Raw genomic sequence first — 22,493 nt, forward strand, 5'->3', positions numbered from 1 at the left:
GTCTATGTTTACTTCTTCATTATTGAAGATAATGTTGTTTCTATGCAGCCATAAAGACCATACAGATGCAAACCAAACCACCCTCCAGGCCTTCATTAACTTTCTCCCTTTAAGACCAACCACCACAATGCTGTAAAAACTTACTCGTAGTCGTAACATCCTCAGGTAGTGCCACTTGGGTTCCCAACCATTTGTAACAGTGATTCCAAATTTGGTATGAGAAGGTAACTACAAGTGTTCAGTGGATTCTTCTACTTGATGACAGAATCGGAAAGTCGTGTCATTCCTGTCCAGCACAATGTTTCTCTTATTAAGGTTGTCCATGATTTGTATTCTGCCAAGGAGCATCCTCCAAGCGAATGCTGATCACTTTGGAAAGAACTGGTGTATCCCAGAAAATCCTATGCTCAATCAGTTCAGTCATAGCAATATATGCCCCCTTGCACTCAATCAGTTCAGTCATAGCCATTCATCAGCAAAACGCAAATCAAATAGTTATTATTTTTACTAATTCTGTACACGAGTGCTTAGTTATTATTTTTACTAATTCTTTCCAGAGCTATGTATACCGTCTTTCACACTATCAGTTCAGTCCTAGCATTTTCATTAGGATTTCCTTTCCTAGAATTTTGGTTCTGTTGTTGGCCATATTATACAGAAAATAAAATAAAAAACAATCATCCTCACTGAGACAGCAGAGCTAACAAGGCCACAAGCTAAGGAAAAAAATGAACATTCTCAGCAAATCACCAATGAGCTGGTGTTGGATGGCGGTTTTCCATTGCCCAAGTCACCTTCACAAGATGGGTTTATAGTCCCTAATATCAATACGTATGGTTATTCTTTCAGGTCTCCATTCTATTTTATAGATTTAGTTCTTAGTTTCAATGGATGAGTAACCTATATATAATCAATGCAAGGTGACGGTCAATTTTTGTTTTTTTTTTATCATTTATGTGAGAGTCAAACAACTGAGACAATTTCTCTCTCCCCAAATACAAAGATTACAATGGTGAAAGGGATGGCCATAGGAAAAAGTCTATGGAGGAATTTTACTGACAACACCAAACAAACCAAACAAATGAATCTGTAAGCAAGTTAGATTGATTCCATCAATATGTCAATGAACTATCCCAAGAAGCACTCAAACCACGCCAAAGATTACTCCATTGCTTAGCTTTATTTATTTCTAGCAGCACTCTTTCCCCTCACCTGTATTTGCTTCTGATAATGCAGGAGTAGGACCACAAGTCATTCTTTTGAATTACAAAGGCACCAAATAGCTTGCATCATGAAGGCTAAATTGACATCCCTGGTTTTTCTCAACTACAAGCCACCCAAATGCTTTGGAAAAACAAGCTACATATCTTCCTCTTCTGATCAGAATCCTCCAAAGAAATTCTCTATAGGCTTTGTAAATATCATCACATATGACGACAAGGCTTAGAGGACCAATTTAGTCAAGGTAACTCTTCCTAAAAAAAAGTTTTGCGTGCTTTCCAATTATTGAGACACTAACTTTATCAAGAATAAATTGATAGGTCCTTTCAGAGGCTTGTTTATGAAGAATATGCACTCTAAGATGTTTTTAGACTAATGAGTACTTATTTGAATGTTAAGCTTCTATAACTTTTAGTTAACTTTTGGTTAAAATCTTTCATATGATTATAGTCTTAACCATATGATGTAATATTGTAGGGTATTTATTTATCGAACGAATAAGGATGAGTTTAGTTTTCTTCTCATCTGAATTTTTATTAGAATCATTTATTTAAATATGAATCTATTCTGATTAAGATTTGAAGTATTTTATCTTATCAAACTAGATCAATAAATATTTGTGAGAAGATTCATTTTAAATCAATTTCATATATTTTATCTTATCAAAAATTAAATTATCAAAGAATTTGAACATCAAATCTTCTTCTGTCAATTCAAATCTCTTTATAAAGAAAGCTTTTCAAAACGTCTGGGAAAGGTCACGATATAATCTTTATATCTTTTATCTTATCAAATTATACCATTAGAGATTTCAAGATCAAATCTTTTCTATTCTCTAAATCTTTATATAAGAAGAGTTTTTAGTTGAATTATGTATATATATGCACGATAAGTGGGGTTGCCTTGAGTTGAGAGTAAGAGTTCTGCTGTGAAAATTAATTGAATTATAGTTTGGTGAGAGTCCATAATGGAAGAAGAGGGTAACAACTTGAAGGGTGAAGAGGCATTTAGGAACACAATGATGCTTCCATGGACAGAACAAATCACAGTGAGATCAGTGGTGACAAGCTTTGTCTTAAGTATCGTTTTCATCTTCATCGTGTGCAAACTCAACTTCACCACTGGGATCATACCATCCCTCAATGTAGCTGCAGGGTTGTTGGGGTTTGCAGTGATCAATGCCTACACTACACTCCTCAACAATTGTGGCATTCTCAAAAAACCATTCACTCGTCAAGAGAACACTGTCATACAAACCTTCGTTATTGCAGCCTCTGGAATCGCCTTCAGCAGTGAGTTATTATTTATTTTTTTGTTTCCTTGTGCAGCCTTTTTGTCATATATTTTGTATCACATTACCACATATTAAAGTATGCTAACGTTTCAAAGTTGACATACATAACATAGCACTGCATCCGTGTCTTTACAAAATATGTATCTTCATATATGTAACCAACATGCATGCAAAGAAATCGTTTCTTCTTCCTTTTGTTTCAGAGGTAGGGTAATAGATTATAAAACAAATTAATTTTGGATTTACTTTCAAATTTTTAGTTACCCCTCTGTTGAAAGTTTCAGAGATCAAAATCTATATAAAATATTTTTGTTTTTTTAAAGATTTCACCTTGAATTTCTATTTGAGAAATGCTAACAACACATTAATTCTCAAACACTATGTATTCTTGGTTGAAATTCTATGAAAGTTTCATAGATGAATATTTATATCAAAACTTTGTCTTTTAAATATTAGATCTTGCTGACATAAGGGCACTAGTTAATTAAAGAATTAAAATTATGTAGAAAGTATATATTTTAAAATCATAGGGGAGTGTAAAAAAAATTGTGAGCAGCACAATTTTACATATCCTAATAAAAATCTTTATTTCTTAGTCTCTTAACTAGCATCCATTTGCCTTAAAGATTTCACCTTGAATTTCAATTTGAGAAAGGTTAACAACAGAGTCTCCATTATTATTGGTTCAACCTTACTGAAAATTATAAATTTAGTGGGTCTTTGATGAGAAGGGGAATGATGCTCCTGAATTCGAGGTCAGGAATGCCTCCTAGAACTTAGAAGAAGAGGAAATTTGGTGAATTTTCTTATGCCCTCTCTTTTATTCATAGTAGTATTTATATAGAACTTGCATACATAATGACAAATGTTAACGGTCTTGCCAGCTCAGGAATGAAGATCTGCTAGACAGATTCGGAGAATGCAAGCAATATTCGAGAAGGATCTAAGGCACATGGCCCTGCTACGTGGCACTAACGGCCGAAATTACAAAATAGGAAAACTCTAAAGAGGGGAAATCCTGCTGTGGTGAGCCTTCTTCCCTTTCGTGATTCTGTTTCTGTGAAAGGGCTCTAATGGATGAACTCCTCCCATCCTGAGGGTCTTCTGGATATTCTTCTGGGCCTAGGTCCGTTCTTATCATCCCCTGCATCATCGGAAAACACCTTGTCCTCAAGGTGGTAAATGCTTTGAAGTTGTGTCCAATCTTCCCACGTGGAGTCTTCGGGTGGTAACCCGGTCCACTGGACCAAAACCGATAGGCGCGGCGGAGTTTGATCGTCCCACTTGTGATCTAGTATAGTCAACGGTTCAATCAAGGGATTGTTGTCCCACGAAGTAGGTGGTAGCGACTGGTCTGTGGTTAAAGGGCCATGGTGGGGCTTGAGCTTGGAGCAATGGAATACTGGGTGAATCTTCGCGGTAGGAGGAAGGGCCAAACGATACGCAACCTTGCCGATGACTTCTGTGATTTGGTATGGTCCGTAATAGCGCTTTCCGAGCTTCTGATATTTGTCGGCAATGGAGGTTTGACGGTGAGGACGCAATCTGACATACACCCAATCTCCAACTTCGAAGGATATGTCGCGGCAATGGGAGTCAGCATACTTCTTCATCTTACATTGGGCACGTTCTAATTTGCCGCGCAAGGTTTCGAACATCTCTTGTCGTGAGGATAGGAGGAAATCGACGGCCACCACTGAAGAAGCTCCGGGGAGGTAATCTGGAATCGCTGGTGGGGGTTTTCCGTAGGTAATCTCAAATGGGGAAAGGTTCATAGAAGAGTGACAAGTGGTGTTATAACACCACTCTGCGAGGCTGAGAAATTTTCCCCATTGGGAAGGCTTGCCATGAACGAAGCTTCGCAGGTACTGCTCAAGGACGCGGTTAAGGACCTCCGTCTGGCCATCACTCTGAGGATGGTAGGAGGTACTCATTCTTAGCTGGGTGCCACTGAGTTTAAACAGCTCGCACCAAAACTTGCTGATAAAAATGGGATCTCTGTCCGAGATAAGACTTCGGGGAAAGCCGTGGAGCTTGCAGACGAGCTCGAGGAACAATTGGGCCGCCATGTGAGCTGTGAATTGCGTAGGGAGGGTACCAAAATGGGCCCCCTTAGAAAAACAGTCCACGACGGTCATGATTACTGTGTGGCCCTTAAAATTGGGTAGGCTGATGATGAAATCGATTGCTAAGTCTTCCCAGGGGCGTGTCGGTGGTGGAATGGGTTGAAGGAGTCCGGCCGGCTTCTGGGTAATGTACTTGGTTTGCATGCAATCAGTGCATTGTCGGATGAAGGTCTGGGTATCCTTGCGCATGCCTTCCCAGGAGAAGTTCTGTTGAAGACGACTAAGAGTCTTGGATAGTCCCATGTGACCGCCTAACGGGGATTTGTGGAACTCTTCCAGTAAGGATGGAATGAGCGAGTTGCCGCGATTGAGCCAGAGGCGCCCCTTATGGAGGAGAAGGCTGTCTCTGAAGGAAAAATCGGAGTATTGTTGGGGGTCATTGCGGATTCCGGCCACTAGTGTCTGAAATTCAGGAGATGCTGATAATTCCCTTTTTAGTTCCTCGAGGAACTTGAAATGGGGAATGGACAAAATATAAAAAGCTTCTGCTGCCGGAAGAGGAGATTCCTGGACACGAGATAGGGCATCTGCCACGGCGTTATTGTGACCGGCTTTGTATTGTATAGTGTAATCGTAGCCGAGGAGCTTGGCTAGATACACGTGTTGCTCTGGGGTCTGCACCGGCTGAGTCATCAATTCCCTGAGACTCTTGTGGTCCGTCAGAATAATGAAGGTGTGACCCAGGAGGTATTGCCTCCACTTCTTGACGGCAGTGGTGATGGCATGTAATTCTCGAATTTACGTGGATGAACGGAGCAATTTTGGGCAAAATTGCTTGCTGAAGAAAGCCAGGGGATGTCCCCTCTGCATGAGGACTACACCCATGCCGGAGCCAGAGGCGTCAGTCTCGACGGTAAATGGGATACTGAAGTCCGGCAGGGCAAGGACCGGGGTAGTGGTCATAGCTGACTTCAAAGCTTCAAAAGCTTGTTGGGTCTCAAGGGTCCACACAAATTGGTCCTTTTTTAAAAGATGAGTCAACGGAGCGGCAATCTGAGCATAATTTTTGACGAAGCAGCGGTAGAACCCGATTAGGCCCAAGAAACCGCGTAGGGCCTTAGTTGTTGTCGGAGGCGGCCAGTGGAGCATAGCTTGTATTTTAGAAGAATCGGGCTCGACACCTCGACGTGAAACAAAATGGCCCAAGTACTCAATCCTTCGTTGACCAAAGATACACTTGGAAGCTTTCAAACGGAAATCAGCTTGTTGCAGAGTACGCAAGACGCAATCCAAATGGTTGAGGTGGGATTGGAGGTCACTGCTATATACTAAAATGTCATCGAAGAAGACCAAAACAAACTTGCGAATGAAAGGCCGGAAGAGGGAGTTCATAGTAGCCTGGAAAGTCGACGGCGCGTTGCAGAGCCCAAAAGGCATCACGACATATTCATAATGTCCTTCGTGGGTACGGAAGGCAGTTTTGAAAATGTCAGCATCAGACATACGAATTTGGTGGAAGCCTTGAGCTAAATCCATCTTAGAGAACCAGGAGGAATTGCCCAGGTCATCAAGGAGTTCGTCTATGGTGGGGAGGGGAAACCGGTCTTTAATGGTGATGGAATTTAATGCTCTGTAGTCGACACAGAACCTCCATGTGCCTTCTTTCTTTTTGACAAGGAGCACCGGCGATGAATAGGGACTCCGACTGGGTCGGATCAACTGGCGATTTAACATGTCCTGAACCTGTTTCTCGATTTCGGTTTTTTGGAAATATGGGTATCTGTAGGGACGGACATTAACGGGCTTGGAATGAGGTTCGAGGTGAATAATGTGGTCTGTGGATTGTGAAGGGGGAAGGTGATGGAGAGGTTGGAAGAGACGAGGGTATTTAGAGAGGAGGGTGCGTATCGGGGAAGGAGGGGTATGGTTGTCGGCAGTGATGGGGTGTGTGGCCTGGAGCTGGAGATGAAAAAGGCCTGCTATTTGGTGGGTTGAGACCAGACGTTTAACTTGGCCGTGGCTAATCTCAGATGGGTCAAGGGAAGCGTCCCCGTAAATGGTAATGGGCTTGCCCTGGTGAGAGAATCGCATGGTAAGGTGTGAATAGTCGCTGGTAATTGGGCCTAGATGGGTAAGCCAGGCCACACCGAGAATCAAATCAGCGCCACCTAACCCCATGACGTGGAGGTCCACGATAAATTGGTGCTCCTGGATTGTGAGGGTGACATTGCGGCAAACCCTAGTGCAGTCGATGTCGGTGCCGTCGCCCACCATGACAGCGAGGCGGGGGATGGGTTCGGGGGTGAGTCGGAGGAAGTGGAGGAGGCGGTGGTGGATGAAATTATGAGTGCTCCCCCCGTCCACAAGAACCACTAACTCGTGGTTGTGGATGGAACCCCGAACGCGGAGTGTGGAGGGGATGGGGTGGCCGGAGAGGGCGTGGAGGCTGAGCTGTGCCGTAGGGAGGTCGAGGGGAGTTGGGTCAGGGCTTGGGGTGGTGGTGGAAAGTGTTTGGGAGTCTGGGGTCGAAGGAAGGGTAGGTGAAAAGTCGGGGTCGTCGTCCTCGGTGGCCACCAGGAGGAAGAACTTTGCACGGCAGCGATGAGTGGGGCTATAACGTTCATCACAGTTATAGCACAGGCCACGCTCGCGGCGATTGGCCATTTCGGCTGGAGAAAGGCGCTTGTAGGTGGTACGGGGTGGTGCGGGAAGAAGGGGAGGTAAAGGGGGTGAAGGGAGTGGTGGTGGGTGGGTGGTTGTTGGTGGGGGAAGAGGTGGGGGTCGAGTGCGATTGGGACGGCGAGAATCCGTCAGTTTGTCCTCTTGCAGTCGTGCAAGGGCCGCGGCTTGGACCAGAGAAAGGGGTTGGAGGGCGAGGACGTCACGGCGAATCTCAGGAGTGAGTCCTGAGATAAAGCAGCTAAGCAGGAACGGGGTAGGGAGACCCACGATCCTATTAGCTAAAGCCTCAAACTCCGCAAGATAAGAGTTAACCGTGCCGGTCTGGGTTAACTTGCAAAGGGCGCCGCGGGGGTCATCATACATCGAAGGAGCAAATCGCATCTCCAAAGCTTGGAGGAAGGACGACCAGGAGGGAAGCTGGTCGTTTCGGTAGAGCCATTGGAACCAACACAGGGCCTCGCCATCCAGGTAAAATGAAGCTACCTGAAGTCGTTCATCCTCAGGGGTGCGATGATAATCAAAAAATTGATTGATTTTAAATACCCACGCAGGTGCATTGGAACCATCAAAACGGGGAACGTCAAGGTGCATGCGGGGTGTGGAAGGGCGAGGGGACAGAGAAGGAGATGGGGATTCGAGGTTTTGGAGGCGAGAGGCTATGTCATCAAGACGGGAATGAAGGGAGCTCTGTGTTGCCGTAAGGAGGGCGATGGCTTCCTCCAAACGGGTCAAGGAGTGGGAACGGGTGCCGTCGGCCATGGGAGGGTGCAATGAAAGCACCAAATGATGAGAAGGGGAATGATGCTCCTGAATTCGAGGTCAGGAATGCCTCCTAGAACTTAGAAGAAGAGGAAATTTGGTGAATTTTCTGATGCCCTCTCTTTTATTCATAGTAGTATTTATATAGAACTTGCATACATAATGACAAATGTTAACGGTCTTGCCAGCTCAGGAATGAAGATCTGCTAGACAGATTCGGAGAATGCAAACAATATTCGAGAAAGATCTAAGGCACATGGCCCTGCTACGTGGCACTAACGGCCGAAATTACAAAATAGGAAAACTCTAAAGAGGGAAAATCCTGCTGTGGTGAGCCTTCTTCCCTTTCGTGATTCTGTTTCTGTGAAAGGGCTCTAATGGATGAACTCCTCCCATCCTGAGGGTCTTCTGGATATTCTTCTGGGCCTAGGTCCGTTCTTATCAGTCTCAACTCTTATTCAATGACTCTCTATCTTGATTTTATAATTTTAAATAAATTTTGACCAATGAAAAGTTATGTGTAAGAAGAAATGTGTTAGAAAGTGTATTGTTTCTCTTTTTATTTTCCCCAAGTTTTTGAATTTCTGTTGTACATAGTATTCGTCTGTTTTATTTGTTCCAAAAATTTAATCTGTGTCTTGTGAATATATAGGTGGCATGGGAACTTATCTACTTGGCATGAGCCCATACATTGCTTCTCAAGTTGATGGGGGGAACACGCCAATCAATACAAAGACTATCTCACTTGGTTGGATGTTTGGTTTTCTCTTTGTTGTTAGTTTTGTGGGCCTCTTCTCTATTGTGCCTCTAAGAAAGGTATGAAGAAACAAACTAGCTAGCCAGAACATAATTCTGCAATTGCACCTTCATTCATGTAAATATGATTGCAGTTTATTGAACTTAAAATTTCAATTGGCGTGTCACAGGTGATGATTCTGAAGTACAAGCTAACATACCCGAGTGGAACCGCCACGGCTCTCCTTGTCAATAGCTTACACACACCAAAAGGAGCAAAACTAGCAAAGTAAGTATTAACGCAATTAATTTGCACAATCAGATTGGAATAGTAATTCATTACACCACAACAAAGTATTTTTGTGAACTGGTGATAAACTTAACCTTATTGTTTTGTAAACAGAAAACAGATTGCTTTGCTCTTCAAAAGCTTTTGTGGCAGCTTTGCTTTTGGGTTTTTCCAGTGGTTTTTCACTGCAGGAGATGATTGTGGGTTCAGCACTTTTCCCACATTTGGTCTCCAAGCCTACAGTAAAAGGTATGCATATATATGTTGGGAATAAATGTGTATGTTCAATATTCAATTCATATGTTATCAATTTTAGTAAAGAATTGTTGTGTATTTTATTATTATATTTATTGTTTTGTTAAATTGTTAATTTGACAAGTCCTTGATTAAAATTAGAGACTTGTTATGATAATAAAGATTATGATAATGAAAAATAAGTTCTTTATAATTTTAATCTAAATTATATTATTCTTGTCATAGGATTATTGTGAATATGACATTAATCACCTAGGATTATTGTGGATTTTATCGTTGAACTGACTCAATTGAGAATTCTTAATAGTTAACATTATCTTAATATGTCAATAGAAAGTTCTCAAGAAGAACTATAATAATTTCCTTTTATATGAGAGTATCATAATAATTAACAAGTTATTTATTATGTTTTAATCTTGGACACCTAATGTCTTAGATCACTAGTTGAATGAATATTGGATATAATTAAATACTTGTAGAATTAATGATTAACTAAGAAGGAATTAATCAATTCTAGGTAATGAGTTTGAGCTCTATAATAAAATTAAAACCTTTGTCATGACAATTGAATGAAAGTAGAAAATTTTTTCTTAAGTCAGTCATTGATTAAATATAATGTTTTAACTTATTTGAGTTTGACAGTAATACTATTGTACTCTAAACGCTTGAGTGGTAGATAATGGAAAGAAAATACAAAATGAGTGTTTCAATCTTTGTAAAAAAAATTATTTGATAATTAAATTAGAGAATTTAATTTAATCAAATTATTTTTAGTGGAATATTATTATATTATTTTCTAGCACCAATGATATAGTTAATATAAACAAAGTGTATTATTCAATAAATTAATGTGTAAGTTATCTATACAATAAAATAAAATAAAAATGTTATTACTGCATATTAAGATCAGATCATGTGATTAGTTATGGTAATTAGCTATGTAATTATTTGAAAATTATCTTTGTGTTATATTAGGAATGTTCTTAATATAAAAAGACATGTGATAGTTTTTATTTTCAAATATAAAGATAAAAAGATATAAATCATTTTAAGCAAAATTTCTTCCGTTTGAAAAAAAAATCCAAATTCATATCTTTTTAACATTATAGATAGAAGCATATACCTAAAAAGTTATAGAAAAGTTCAAGACTAATTTAGACCTGAAAAGTCCTAAGAGAATTTGTTCTTTAGAATTTTATTTATCAAAAAGTTAATAGTAAATATTAGTCAAGATGTTGATTCACGTAAAAATTTTACACTATTAAAGAAAAATTTTGTTATTTTAAGATTATACATTCAGGCACACAAATCTATTTTTTCTTTATTTATTATTATTGTATATTTTGAATGCAAAATAAATTTTAATTTTCTGTTCCAAAGTGTTGAAAACAGGTAACTATCAATATACATCTTACATCCAAATGTATTTTGTTTTATGATATTTAAGATTGTTTGTCATTTGATTAGAATATAATAACTTAATTGAATAAGATTATTGAATTTTCATTTTGTAAAATATGTCTTTGTTATATGAATTTAATTAGAACATAATTGCGACAAATTATTGAGTTTTATAATAATTATATTAAAATTCTTACTTAGGTGATTTTTTATTGATAGTATAAAAATCTTTTTTCGCTAATAGTAAAGAAACCTACTATATATATTTTCCCGAACTCTTTTTGTCTCTTGATTGTATAGTATTCAATTGATGAAGACAATAATCTGATGACTACAATATTTACAGGTTCTACTTTGATTTCTCATCTACCTATGTTGGCGTTGGAATGATTTGCCCTTACATAATAAATGCATCTTTGCTTCTTGGAGCTATATTTTCATGGGGTATTCTATGGCCATTGATTGAGCTCAAGAAAGGAATCTGGTATAGCACAGATCTACCTTCTGGCAGTCTAAGTGGCATCCAAGGATATAGGGTAAGCTACATGCCTTGTTCATAATTGAAATTAAAATTAGTTTAAAATGTTTGAAATTGTGGAGTACTAATTATAAGAATATCCATGAACAGGTCTTCACTGCAATTGCCATGATTCTTGGTGACGGTCTTTACCATTGCATCATCATGCTAATAAGAGTTGCCTATAGTCTCATCACCCAATACCTAAAGAAAAGAGTGTCATCAGCGGTAGACCCTGAAGATGTTGATCAAAACTCAAGTGAAGATTTTGATTCTCAACGTCGCACTGAGTATTTCTTGAAAGACGAGATTCCCTCTTGGGTTGCTATCATTGGCTACAGTGTTCTTGCAGTTATTTCCATCATAACGGTTTCACTCATCTTTCCTCAACTGAAATGGTATCATGTACTAATCACTTACCTCATTGCTCCTATTCTGGCCTTTTGCAATGCATATGGATGTGGCCTCACTGATTGGTCTTTGGCAGCAAACTATGGAAAACTTGCAATCATTATATTCAGTTCATGGGTTGGCCTTGAGCATGGAGGCCTCATTGCTGGCCTTGCATCTTGTGGTGTAATGATGAGCATTGTATCCACGGCTTCTGATTTGATGCAAGACTTCAAAACCGGATATCTCACTCTTGCATCTCCTCGGTCCATGTTTGTGAGCCAAGTTTTAGGCACAGCCACTGGTTGTCTTGTTTCACCTTTGATGTTTTGGTTCTTCCACAAGGCTTACACACTTGGTGACCCTCAAGGCTCTTACCCTGCACCCTATGGCGAAGTGTACCGTGGGATGGCCCTTCTTGGAGCAAAGGGTTTCTCTTCTCTTCCCAAAAATTGTCTTGAACTGGCTATCATTTTCTTTTTATTGGCTGTGTTTATTAACATAGTGCGCGATTTGTTGGAGCGTTATGAGACCAAGTATAGGTTACATAGGTTTGTTCCAAACCCCATGGCCTTGGCCATCCCATTCTATCTTGGTGGGTACTTTGCTATTGACATGTGCATTGGGAGCTTGATTCTGTTTCTGTGGGAGAAAAAGAACAAACAGAAAGCAAAAGATTATGGTCCTGCTTTGGCATCTGGACTCATCTGTGGTGATTCTTTGTGGAGTGTTCCTGCTGCTATACTGTCTCTTGCTGGAGCCAATCCACCAATTTGTATGAAGTTCTTGTCTAGAGCTATGAATAACAAGGTTGACACCTTCTTGAGTGGTGGTCATTGATTCTGCTTCTTTCATTGGAAGATGCTGTTCGTTTCAAGTTCAGGAAATTAAATTTCAAATATTGTGTTTTTGGATTTCTTATTACACAATTTCGCTTTCGTTATGGAGGATTGGGTCTGTGAATGTGTGCATTGCATTGCTTTTATTTTTATCACTGTTGAAAAGATTTCTGTTTTTTTTTCCTATGAAGTATGACTTTTATTTTTTGTTTCTATTGTTAGTGACATTTGTTAACTTTATGTTTAACGAAAGGTCAAATAACACCTACTAATATGTGTAACTAACGAAATAGCTTTGGATGCTACAACTGAAGCCTTCACACTAGACCTACACTAGACCTAAAGAGTATTAATCATTATTTCATCCATTAAAAAATACTTGTGTTCTATATACCAAAAATAGTAGCATTAATTGTGTATAATTAAATTATAAAAATTTAAAATATATAATTATAATTAAAATATATTTTACAATATATGTTTTTGAATAAATAACATAAATATAAGTATTCCATATTGTTACTTGAAATATTATCTATTAAGTCAAGAAATTATATTATTAATATACGATAATAATAAAAATTAAAAGTGTTAATTAGCATTATACTTTTAGGCACATGCATTTTTTCTAATACGTATTTTATTATTAGTTATAATTTATTAAAAAATATAAAATTATAAATGAGATTTATTAAGCGTAAGACCAAAACATTCCAACAAAGTCCAACCAATAATAGAATACAAAATATGTATTCAAGAGATTAATGCTAGTATTTCTCTTATTTAAAAAGTTATATATATATATATATATATATATATATATATATATATATATATATATAAATTAATTTTCAACGAGGTTCGTTTTAAAAAATTATTAGATAGTTTGAGATGATCATAATCCAAACTAATCTCCATCTTATACAAATTGAAAAAACTTGGATATTGTTAAAAAAAAATGCATATCGTCTAAAGAATTAAAAATTGAGTGAGATGCTGAGAACTTGTTGATCCAATCACCAACACTACTTTTTTTTAGAGGAGTCATGAATGGTTTTAGGAGGTTTTTACCCTAATAATACAAAATGAATTAAAAAAATTACTCAAATAATATACATCAGAAATTATTTACGTAAATGATAAAAATTATTGCATAAGTGAAAAATCGGTATGGATTTATGGGAAATTGATTCCTCACATGCACAGGTTTATTTTTACATCGTTGATACATAATCTTTTCTTTTTTTGTTTTTGTTTTATTAATTGTATATATATTTATTTGATATATTTTTTAAAATTTTATTTTATTTTGCATATTTTTGTTTATTCATTTTTTTAAGATTGGATTTTCTTTTTGTTGATTTTTTTTACCACCCACCAATCAATTTACCTAGAGGATGATTGTATTGAATTTACCTAGAGGATGGTTGTATTGAATACAAACATATGTAGCTAAAAACAATGAAAGAGAAAAATATTTTTCAACTTTTTAATTTTTAGTAATAAAGATTTGACTGAGTTGAATGTAACTTTTAAATGATCTTCAGATCAAATTTTTATCTTATACAGATCAAGACAATCAAGATATGAGATCGTTAATATAATACATGATAAATTTGTATAATGTTTTTACTTTTTGTTTTTTCTTTTTAAAATAAATTTATATTTTCATTGATTCTTTAGTTGTTAATGAACATAAAAAATATTAAAAAAAATGAATTTAATATTTTTTTATAGAAAGGTTGAGATAATTTCATAAGAAAAATATGGAAATAAAAATAAACAAAAATATACAATTAAAAGAATAAATTAAATATTTAAAATAAAATAAATATACACAATTAATAAACAAAAGAAAAAGAAAACATTAAAAACAAAAAAAAAAGACATGCATATAAAAATGAAATAAAAAAACATGTCGAGAAATCAGTTCTCAGGAATCAATTTCTCAATGTTGTAAAAAAAATAAAAATAAAAACATTGACAAATCGGTTCTCCAACAATGTAAAAAAAATTATATAGACGAGAAATTAGTTCCTCACAAAATTTTGTATCATTTACGTCTGATGTATATTATTTTGGATACTTTTTTAAAAAAAAATTGTACTATTAGATTAAAAAAAAATCATGGTTTTAGTGGGGGTGGACCCGGTTGAGCCATGCCGAGTGTCGTTAGTGCGAGAACGGTTTTGAACCGAACCGCATTAGTTTGAAATGCATCATCATCATCGTCACGTGCGATTTTTGCAAACGAAAGTACAAAACTGCAAACTCCTGTTCAAGTTTGAGGTCTAACTCAGCTTCCAATTCTTACACTGTTATGGATTCTTCTTCTTCTACCCAGGTTGGTTCCACATACCCCTTTTCTTTTTTCGATCTCTTTCTCTTTAGTTATGTGTTTTGTTTTTCTTTTACTTCGTTATTTTGTCGATTATTTTCACTTATTGGATCAATTGTTAAGTCAAACCGTTATTTCCGTTATATGTGAGTCTGACTGAGTGTGCTAACTAAAGCCCCGAATCGATGGTTTGTTATTTTGTTGATTTCATGTCTTTCTTGTTACATAGATAGTGGCTTGCGTTTTATCTCTTGGAGAGTGTTTCATTTACTAATATTTTGGATGGGAAGAAAGAAAAAAAATCCTTTTTTTATCATATTTTATGTTATTATTGTTGTAATTTTTTTAAGTGGAAGTTATGTTATTTTATCTCTATGATGTGTTTTTGCAACTGTGTTGTTAAATTTATTCGTGACAAAATCAGTTTGTTAGGAAGCAATCCGGTTGTTTTATTCTCCAATACCCTTTCTTTTATTTTGAGTGAGAAAGATTTTGGAATACCAAGAAAAGGAATGGGCCAGGATCAATAAGAAATTTCCCCTTTGGAGCAGGGAGTACCAAGTTAGTTTATTGCCCTTTTCGTGATATGAAATCTCGTTGGATGTGGTTGTTAGAGGAGGTGGAAGAATAGGGAGCTTAGAACAGAGTGAAAGTGGGATTATTATAGAAAGGTTTGGTTTTCAGTACTTTATTGTTGGTAGAGGGTGGAAAATGAGTTCATATTGACTATAGCACCCAACCATGTTTTTGTTGTATAAAACCAATGGAAGGTGTTCTTTTTCTTTTTTCAATTCCAAGTTTTCTGCTACACAACATGTGCAACTTTGCTGGGCAGTTAATGGATCCTTAGCTATGAAATGACAAAATGTTAAATTGAAAGAGATATTGATCTCATCTATTGCAACTTGTGTGTTTCAATTAGCTTATTTTGGGGAAAAGAGAACCTGTGGTTCTTTTGGCATCTGTGTGAGATAGCTTTTAAGAAAAGGTCATTATTTCCCAAGAAAAAGGTGAAACAAAAAACATTGTCCGTTTTCTTTCATACCAACAAGACAAGGGCATATTATGAGAACTTCACACATCCTAACAAAACTATCTCATTGATTCTTGGAAGTTCCCTAGTTGGCAGATGGAATTTAACCCTTTAATTTCAAATAATGTTGCATGCTTATAATCAAACCCTCCGCTCCCAAATGAAGAGTACACTTGAATTAGATGCCCATGTGAAGGAAATATCTGAAACTATGGGGATTTGAGTTTGCTTATGTATACGTAGTTCCTTTAGCAGTTAGGTTGGAGCTCTCAAATGCATTAATTATTATCTATTAGAAAGAAAATGTGAATCTTTAACATAGGGAAAAGGAATAAGTATTATTGGGAAAAACCCAAATCCCACATTGGCAAGAGATAAGGAAAAGATAGAATATATAAGTGGGGGACAACCCTCACCCAATGAGTTAGCTTTTGCGGTTGAATTAGGCCAAAACCCACATTCTAAGTATAATTACTTTTTTTTGTTTCTTGTACTGGTAAATGGAGTTTCTAACTTCTTTGGAAATCATATGATCGTGGGTGTCAATATTACTTTGCCCATATGATTTCTCAGTCTCAGTCATTTAGCAAATAGATGACTTCATGGCTGTCATTGCTTGCCATTTTTTTTTCTATACAGTATTACAGTTTGAAAATTTTGTAGCTTCCTTGGTTGCTCATGCAAGTCACATACAGGAGCAATTTGTAACTGAGGTTACCGAGAATTATGAGACAACATGCTGGGGTTGTGGACTGCGTGTTTTGCTTCCATCATGTGCGTCCGCTTTCAAATGTGGATGGTGTGGGGCCATTACAGACCAGAACAAAAAGAAACCTAACCTGAAGTGCATCAGGTGGAGAGTGGTGCGTGATCGATGCTTTGTTTCTGTTGTCCTCGTATTTATGTTTTTTGTAATATGTAAGTCTCTGTTGTTCCTGCTGTTTCTGCTTTTATTTATCGTCATTGTTTATGACCAGACTTGCTTTTATTTTCCTCAGGAGTCTAGGTGTTATTTTCAAATTTCCCCTCCTTTTCCATGTTTTTATCTTCTTGACAATATATTATTTTATCAAACACCTGTCTAGTGTCAGATGTTTGTTTGATGCATTCAAGTTGAGAATTGAGAATTGATATTGTACAATTCATCTGTTACTACTGTGTAGTGCTTCAGTCATAGTAGTTTAGACGACTTTATTATATATATGTGATCAGAAGATTTAGAGTATGAGATAAAAAAAATTGAAAAGAAAAAGCAACCAAAATAATTCAGAAAATCCAGAGCTACAAGAAAGACACATCAGAAACAAATTTAACTAACCTTTTTGCATCTCTGCCATTGAAACCCCTCTTAAATAAAAATTGGGCCAGTACTTTAAAGAAGCCAAAAAAATCACACTATCCCATACAAGATGCAATTACCAAATACTTGGTAAAAGCTTTGGCATTCCTCTGCCATCATATTATGTTTGCCTCTTTATCTTTCCAATAAAATATCACTTTCTATTAAAAGCATGTGAAAAAATCAGAAGAAAATAATTTTTGTATAATTATCTTTTGTTTAGAAAAATTAGGCACTTCAATGGTTACTCATTAGGCATTCCACTTGTTTGAACAAAGCAAAAGAAAAATGTTCCTATATATTAGATGGTTTTCTGGTAAGTCAAGGAAGCTTTTTCTTTGTTAATTTATTATTTTATCAGATGGAATTCGGGCCTCTATATTTTTTCCCTATACAAAAAAAAAAGCTCTGTGCTTTGTCTAATCAATTGAGCTTCTAGAATAGGAAAGAATAATATGTAGGAAATCTTACAGTACTCACAAAATTTGTTATTTTTGCTGCCCTGAGAATTTGGAGAGATATCTTGTTCGGAATTTATTACTAAATCAGTAAAGTCTGAATACCTTCGATTATGGATCTAGTCTTCTTGGGTGTGTAGAGACTATATCCTCTAATTCTAATTCTTGATCTTCAAATCTACTCACTAATTTCAGTAATTTTCAATGTTCACTAGATGCTGTTAATGATTTGAAAAAGATGATTTCATTACATTGTTTTATTTAGTGTTTGGATTGGCTATGCATAGAGGGCATAGATTTGATATTTATAGTTTCCGTTGTAGTTGGTGCTCATCAGGATCTTGTAGTGCTGAAGAATTTGTTCTTTGGCTTATGATTATCTGTTTTTCTCTCTATGAATGTCAAACTATGAAAGATCATCCTATTATCAGTGGTTCTTAATTAAATTTTTTATTGTAATGTCTGATAATCCTTAATATCCATCACATCTTCCAAAAATGGACTGCATTATTTTATTATTTGCTTATACATGTTTTTTTGTACAGTTGGTGGGGTGTGGGCAGTTTATCCTGTTGTCTTTTCTGTCAGTATTCTTTGTGGAGTTTTTCACTCAATCATTACAGCAATCTTGTCCGTAGCCACCATTTCCTTTTTCAGCTTTGCAGCATTTAGGTGTGCTGGCACACCACCAAATATATTATGGGGAAGCTACCCCACTGTAGGGAAAAGTGACCTTGAAAATTATACTTACTGTCACTACTGCTCAAAGCCAAAGTCACCTAGAGCTCATCATTGTCGTTCTTGTAGAAAATGCGTCCTGGACATGGATCATCACTGCCCATTTGTAAGTTTTCACTTTCCATCATCTACTAATTTTTGAAATATCAATTTCTTTGTTGCAATCTTCACTTGAATTTTTGGTTTATAAAGTAATTAATGCACGCCATCTTTAACTGTACAACTTTTTACAATGGATTGTTAGGTATACTTTATACATATCATGTTTTACCTGTATACTTTACTATGAATCTCAGTTTTTGTAGAAAAGTATTGAAGTAGAATAGTGGGTTTACACCGAGGGAGGAGCAGTCTGATCTCAATGAGGAGTGCTATTTTTTATTTTGTGCTGCCATTTCCATTTTGTGAGGGAGCCTACCTCCAGCCATTTTCATTGTTGTTTCTTCTTTGGGGGCTGCCTTAATTTAAGACCACAACTTTTGTTGGAAAGCCACCTTAATTGCAGTCCCCCGTATCCCGCCTTAGTTGCAGCTTCTTTGGGGGTTGCCTTAATTGCAGCCTCAAGGTTGGTGATTTAGTCCCACATCTGGTAGTGATAAGACCAAAGTAGTGTATATAAGTGGGGAACAACCCTCACCTTACAAGCCAGATTTGTATGGTTGAGTTAGGCCTAAAACCCAATTTTAAGCTTATTGAGAGACTTGTTTCATATTTTGGAGAGTTGTGCCTTACTATTAACAAGGTTTATGAGAGAAGAAATAAGGGTCAAGGGAATAAAGGCACCTGAGTTAGTTAGAGAGTAACAAAGTTAGTTACAAGTAGTTAAATATGGGAATTGATTGTACAAATAGTATAAAAGGGAGAGTTAATGGCCAAATAGGGATATTGGAAAATTGAAAATAAGTGGGTGGGAGGATTCTGGTCCCTCAAAGTTCCTAAAAAAATTCTTTCTCCATTGCTGAATCAATTCCTAATAAGAGCCAACAGACCTTCTAACGATTTTGGAATGCTTTATTAAGGAAGCATTTAATTGTTGAGGGCATGGGAGAATTATGACTGAATAATTCTGACAAGCACATAAGCACTTGGAGAGCCCTCTCTTAAAAGCTAGTTGTTAAGGGGGGAGAACCAAACACTTATATAGTCCACTGAGGATCCCATTCTACTCAATGTGGGACATAGGTTCCCTATACCACCAAAGTCCCTATCATAGCACCGTCCATGAGAGCCAACGTCTTGGCGGCTCACACTCTATGACACCGACAACCAGCTTTGATACCAATTGTTAAGCACGTAAGCACTTGGAGAGTCCTCCCTTAAAAGCAAGCTGTTAAGGGGGGAGAACGAAGCACTTAAATACTCCACCGAGCATCCCTTTCTACTCGATGTGGGACTTAGTCATCCCATAATACCCAAGTCCCTATTAAATTCTGTGCAGTTCCACAAATTTAAGTGGTTATTCCTGTATTACATTTCATTATAAATCCCAATCATGGGTTCAAACCTTGGGGGTGCACTCTATAATTCCAAGACAACACTTTATGCAGCATGTCAATGGGAGGCCTGGAACAAAGACATACAATACATGGAAGAGCTGGTGGATAGCACTGACTTGGTCGATTTGGCAGCAAAGGAATATGGTCATCTTCCGAAACGAACCATTCAATGGAGCCAAGCTGCTGGAGGGTGCACTGTTTCTGCTGTGGACATGGCTCAGAGCTAGGGAGAAAGACTTTTCTATACACTTTAATCAGTGGTCTAGCAACCTAATAGATGTTTTCTGTAATTAGGATAGCAAGCGGCCTGAGGGTTATGTACATGTATCTACTGTTAATTACTCTGGATCCTATCAGCTTGTAATCAGCCTGATCATTGAATCCAGCAGTAAATCTAGAACTATACTGTATCTTTAGTACCTCTGGTACTTCTATTTATATATATCTACCTTTGCTGACCAAAAAAAAAAATCATGAAATGCGTTCATGGACTGGATTGTCCAATATATCTATAGCTTTCATTACTGTTACAAACATAATTTTACAATGGTTGTACTTGTACTTACAGTTTCCTCTGTGTGGATGAAGCCTCAAGTCATTTTATGTTACGTTGGGATCCTTTTAAAGAAGTTCTGGTCACTGGTTTTTCAGTTTGGAAAGGAAACATCAATCTTTTCATGTATAATTTATATATTTGAATTGGGTCAGTAGCATTTAGTGCACTAACTTTTAGGTGTTTTTACATAGGATATCCTTTCTCCTTTCTTCATATATTCCATAGAATGATGTTTGATAAATTGGCTTAGAAACATTACAAACTGATACAAAAACTGAAATGGACAAAAGTTTTGGTCCATCAAAAAAATTCAAAATTTGGTTTTTGTCCTTGACTTTTAAAAATACTCAAACTTTATCCCCTAAAGTTCACACTTTTTTCTCCTATACAAGAACCAAAGTTTTGGTATTTCAAAAAATATTTGGGACTAAAACTAATGTTTTAAAATTCGGGGACTAAAACCCAAATTTGGAAATTTTTCAAGCAAAAAACATCTATTTGAAATGTTGTGTGGTGTCCTATTCAACACAATTATTTGACATATCAGACATGAAGATGACTCGTTTTTGGAGTGCTCTTGCTTCATATTTGTAATCATTACCTATCAACTGTGTTAGAATGGATGCTTTTCTTGGTGATTAGAATGATACCTTAGCATTTCAAACTTCCTTTGTCTTATGCTAGTTTGGTCATATAATTCTTTGGCAGATTGGGAACTGTGTTGGTGCAGCTAATCACCGGAGCTTCATTGCCTTCCTCATTTCTGCAGTTTTGAGTACAATCTATGTCTCTATCATGTCAGTATATTCAGGCTTGCGTACATGGCCACCATTGAAGTACTCTCTTGGGCACATTAACGGGGTTAGTAGCAGCGAACTGGCATGGAGAATCATGAATGAAATTGTTGTTGCATTCATGAGATCTGCCCTGCTTCTTTCCTCTAGGGGACTCATTCTTGCTTATCTTTTCATTGCAAGTGTTTCATTGCAGATAGGATTGAGCGTTCTTTTATGGCAGCAGCTCTCCTATATATACCAGGGGAAAACTTATTTGAGTCACTTGAGCTCACAAGCAGATAGTGAAGAAGAAAAAAAAGATTGCCAAAATCTTGTTACATTTTTTAGTCTTCAATATTTTGTAACTAGATTTTTGCCAACCTTCCGTGTTACTCGAAAGAAACACATCAAATGATACAGTCATGTTTTGAAGTCAATTACTTTGGCACGTTTTGACAATTTGTATCGAAGTATAATTGGATATTTTCAAAAGAAGATCACTTCAACTGTATATACTTGTGGATTAACATAAATTGTTGACAAGAGGTGTCAGGAGTGCCAGTCTCTTTTGTGTTGGCTGATGGATTAGTTTCCAATTGTGTTTAGGATTGCTCTGAATCTGGTATGGGAAATTTTAGGGGCAGATTCAACTTTGTGTTTCTGACCAAAATCAATTGGGTTGTGTTCTATAGTTTCTGGGGGTGGCTTTGGTCCTCTAGCTTTAGAGGTGTTTCTGTGAATAGAGAAGGATTTATGACTGTTAGTACTTACCCTCTTGTTTACTTTATACTTCCAAATTTTAATAAACTTCAGGCTTCTGAGTTTTATAAGTCTGAAGGTCTCACTTTATTATAGAAATGCATTGTCCCGGCAATTTAAAACCTAGGAGCATAGCTAATGTATTAAAAAATTTATATGTATTTTTGTGCAGTGCTGGTAACAGTGTGCTTGTGTATAAGACCTGTTGAGAATATGATTCATGAGTTGATTTTGACTAGCAATGTTGTAATATTGGATGTTTGATATTAGTTCTTTGTACCTTATTTTTTAGGTTTAAACAACCTTTCATCCTTATAAAATAGGGTATTTTTTATTTGTCTTTTAATTTTTTGTTTTAGTTTTGAAAAGATTTAATTTATTTTTTGTTTTAGTCTTTATTGTCAAGTGACAAGATTATCTAATGATGTAATAGCAACGTTAATAATCTATTCACTTGTTTGTTATGTCATCAAATAATTTATCAAGATAATTTATATATATATATATATATATATATATATATATATATATATATATATTGTAAATTATGTT

General features: G+C 36.6%; 2 protein-coding genes across 5 annotated transcripts; both read left to right on the forward strand.

Annotated features, from left to right (window-relative positions):
* The first annotated feature begins 2,188 nt into the window (after positions 1–2,188).
* On the forward strand, positions 2,189–12,741 carry LOC100791835 (probable metal-nicotianamine transporter YSL7). Its single transcript, XM_003556561.5, has 6 exons — positions 2,189–2,513; positions 8,675–8,838; positions 8,949–9,046; positions 9,161–9,295; positions 11,049–11,238; positions 11,331–12,741. Exons 1-6 carry the CDS (start codon positions 2,189–2,191, stop codon positions 12,447–12,449), a joined length of 2,031 nt encoding a protein of 676 aa, XP_003556609.1. The 3' UTR covers positions 12,450–12,741.
* Positions 12,742–14,635: 1,894 nt separating this feature from the next.
* On the forward strand, positions 14,636–22,275 carry LOC100792359 (protein S-acyltransferase 11). Of its 4 annotated transcripts, none has more exons than XM_041013097.1 (5): positions 14,636–14,792; positions 16,515–16,737; positions 18,162–18,460; positions 21,115–21,267; positions 21,397–22,275. In XM_041013097.1, exons 1-5 carry the CDS (start codon positions 14,769–14,771, stop codon positions 21,595–21,597), a joined length of 900 nt encoding a protein of 299 aa, XP_040869031.1. In that variant the 5' UTR covers positions 14,636–14,768; the 3' UTR covers positions 21,598–22,275. The 4 variants fall into 4 exon arrangements, with proteins under 4 accessions (XP_040869031.1, XP_003556610.1, XP_006605444.1 ...); XM_006605381.4 differs by having other exon boundaries at positions 14,693–14,792; positions 16,467–16,737; XM_003556562.4 differs by having other exon boundaries at positions 21,115–22,275.
* Positions 22,276–22,493: the final 218 nt, after the last annotated feature.

Source organism: Glycine max, chromosome 20, assembly GCF_000004515.6.
Source record: "Glycine max cultivar Williams 82 chromosome 20, Glycine_max_v4.0, whole genome shotgun sequence".
NCBI lineage: Eukaryota > Viridiplantae > Streptophyta > Magnoliopsida > Fabales > Fabaceae > Glycine > Glycine max.

Bases quoted from the DNA above. Each gene is read 5' to 3' on its own strand.
- LOC100791835 (XM_003556561.5), top strand. From the start codon at position 2,189: ATGGAAGAAGAGGGTAACAACTTGAAGGGTGAAGAGGCATTTAGGAAC. The intron at 2,514-8,674 runs GTGAGTTATTAT...GTGAATATATAG, and splicing joins CTCTGGAATCGCCTTCAGCA to GTGGCATGGGAACTTATCTA. The intron at 9,047-9,160 runs GTAAGTATTAAC...TTTTGTAAACAG, and splicing joins AAAGGAGCAAAACTAGCAAA to AAAACAGATTGCTTTGCTCT.
- LOC100792359 (XM_006605380.4), top strand. From the start codon at position 14,769: ATGGATTCTTCTTCTTCTACCCAG. The intron at 14,793-16,466 runs GTTGGTTCCACA...ACAGTATTACAG, and splicing joins ATTCTTCTTCTTCTACCCAG to TTTGAAAATTTTGTAGCTTC. The intron at 16,738-18,161 runs GTAAGTCTCTGT...TTTTTTGTACAG, and splicing joins ATTTATGTTTTTTGTAATAT to TTGGTGGGGTGTGGGCAGTT.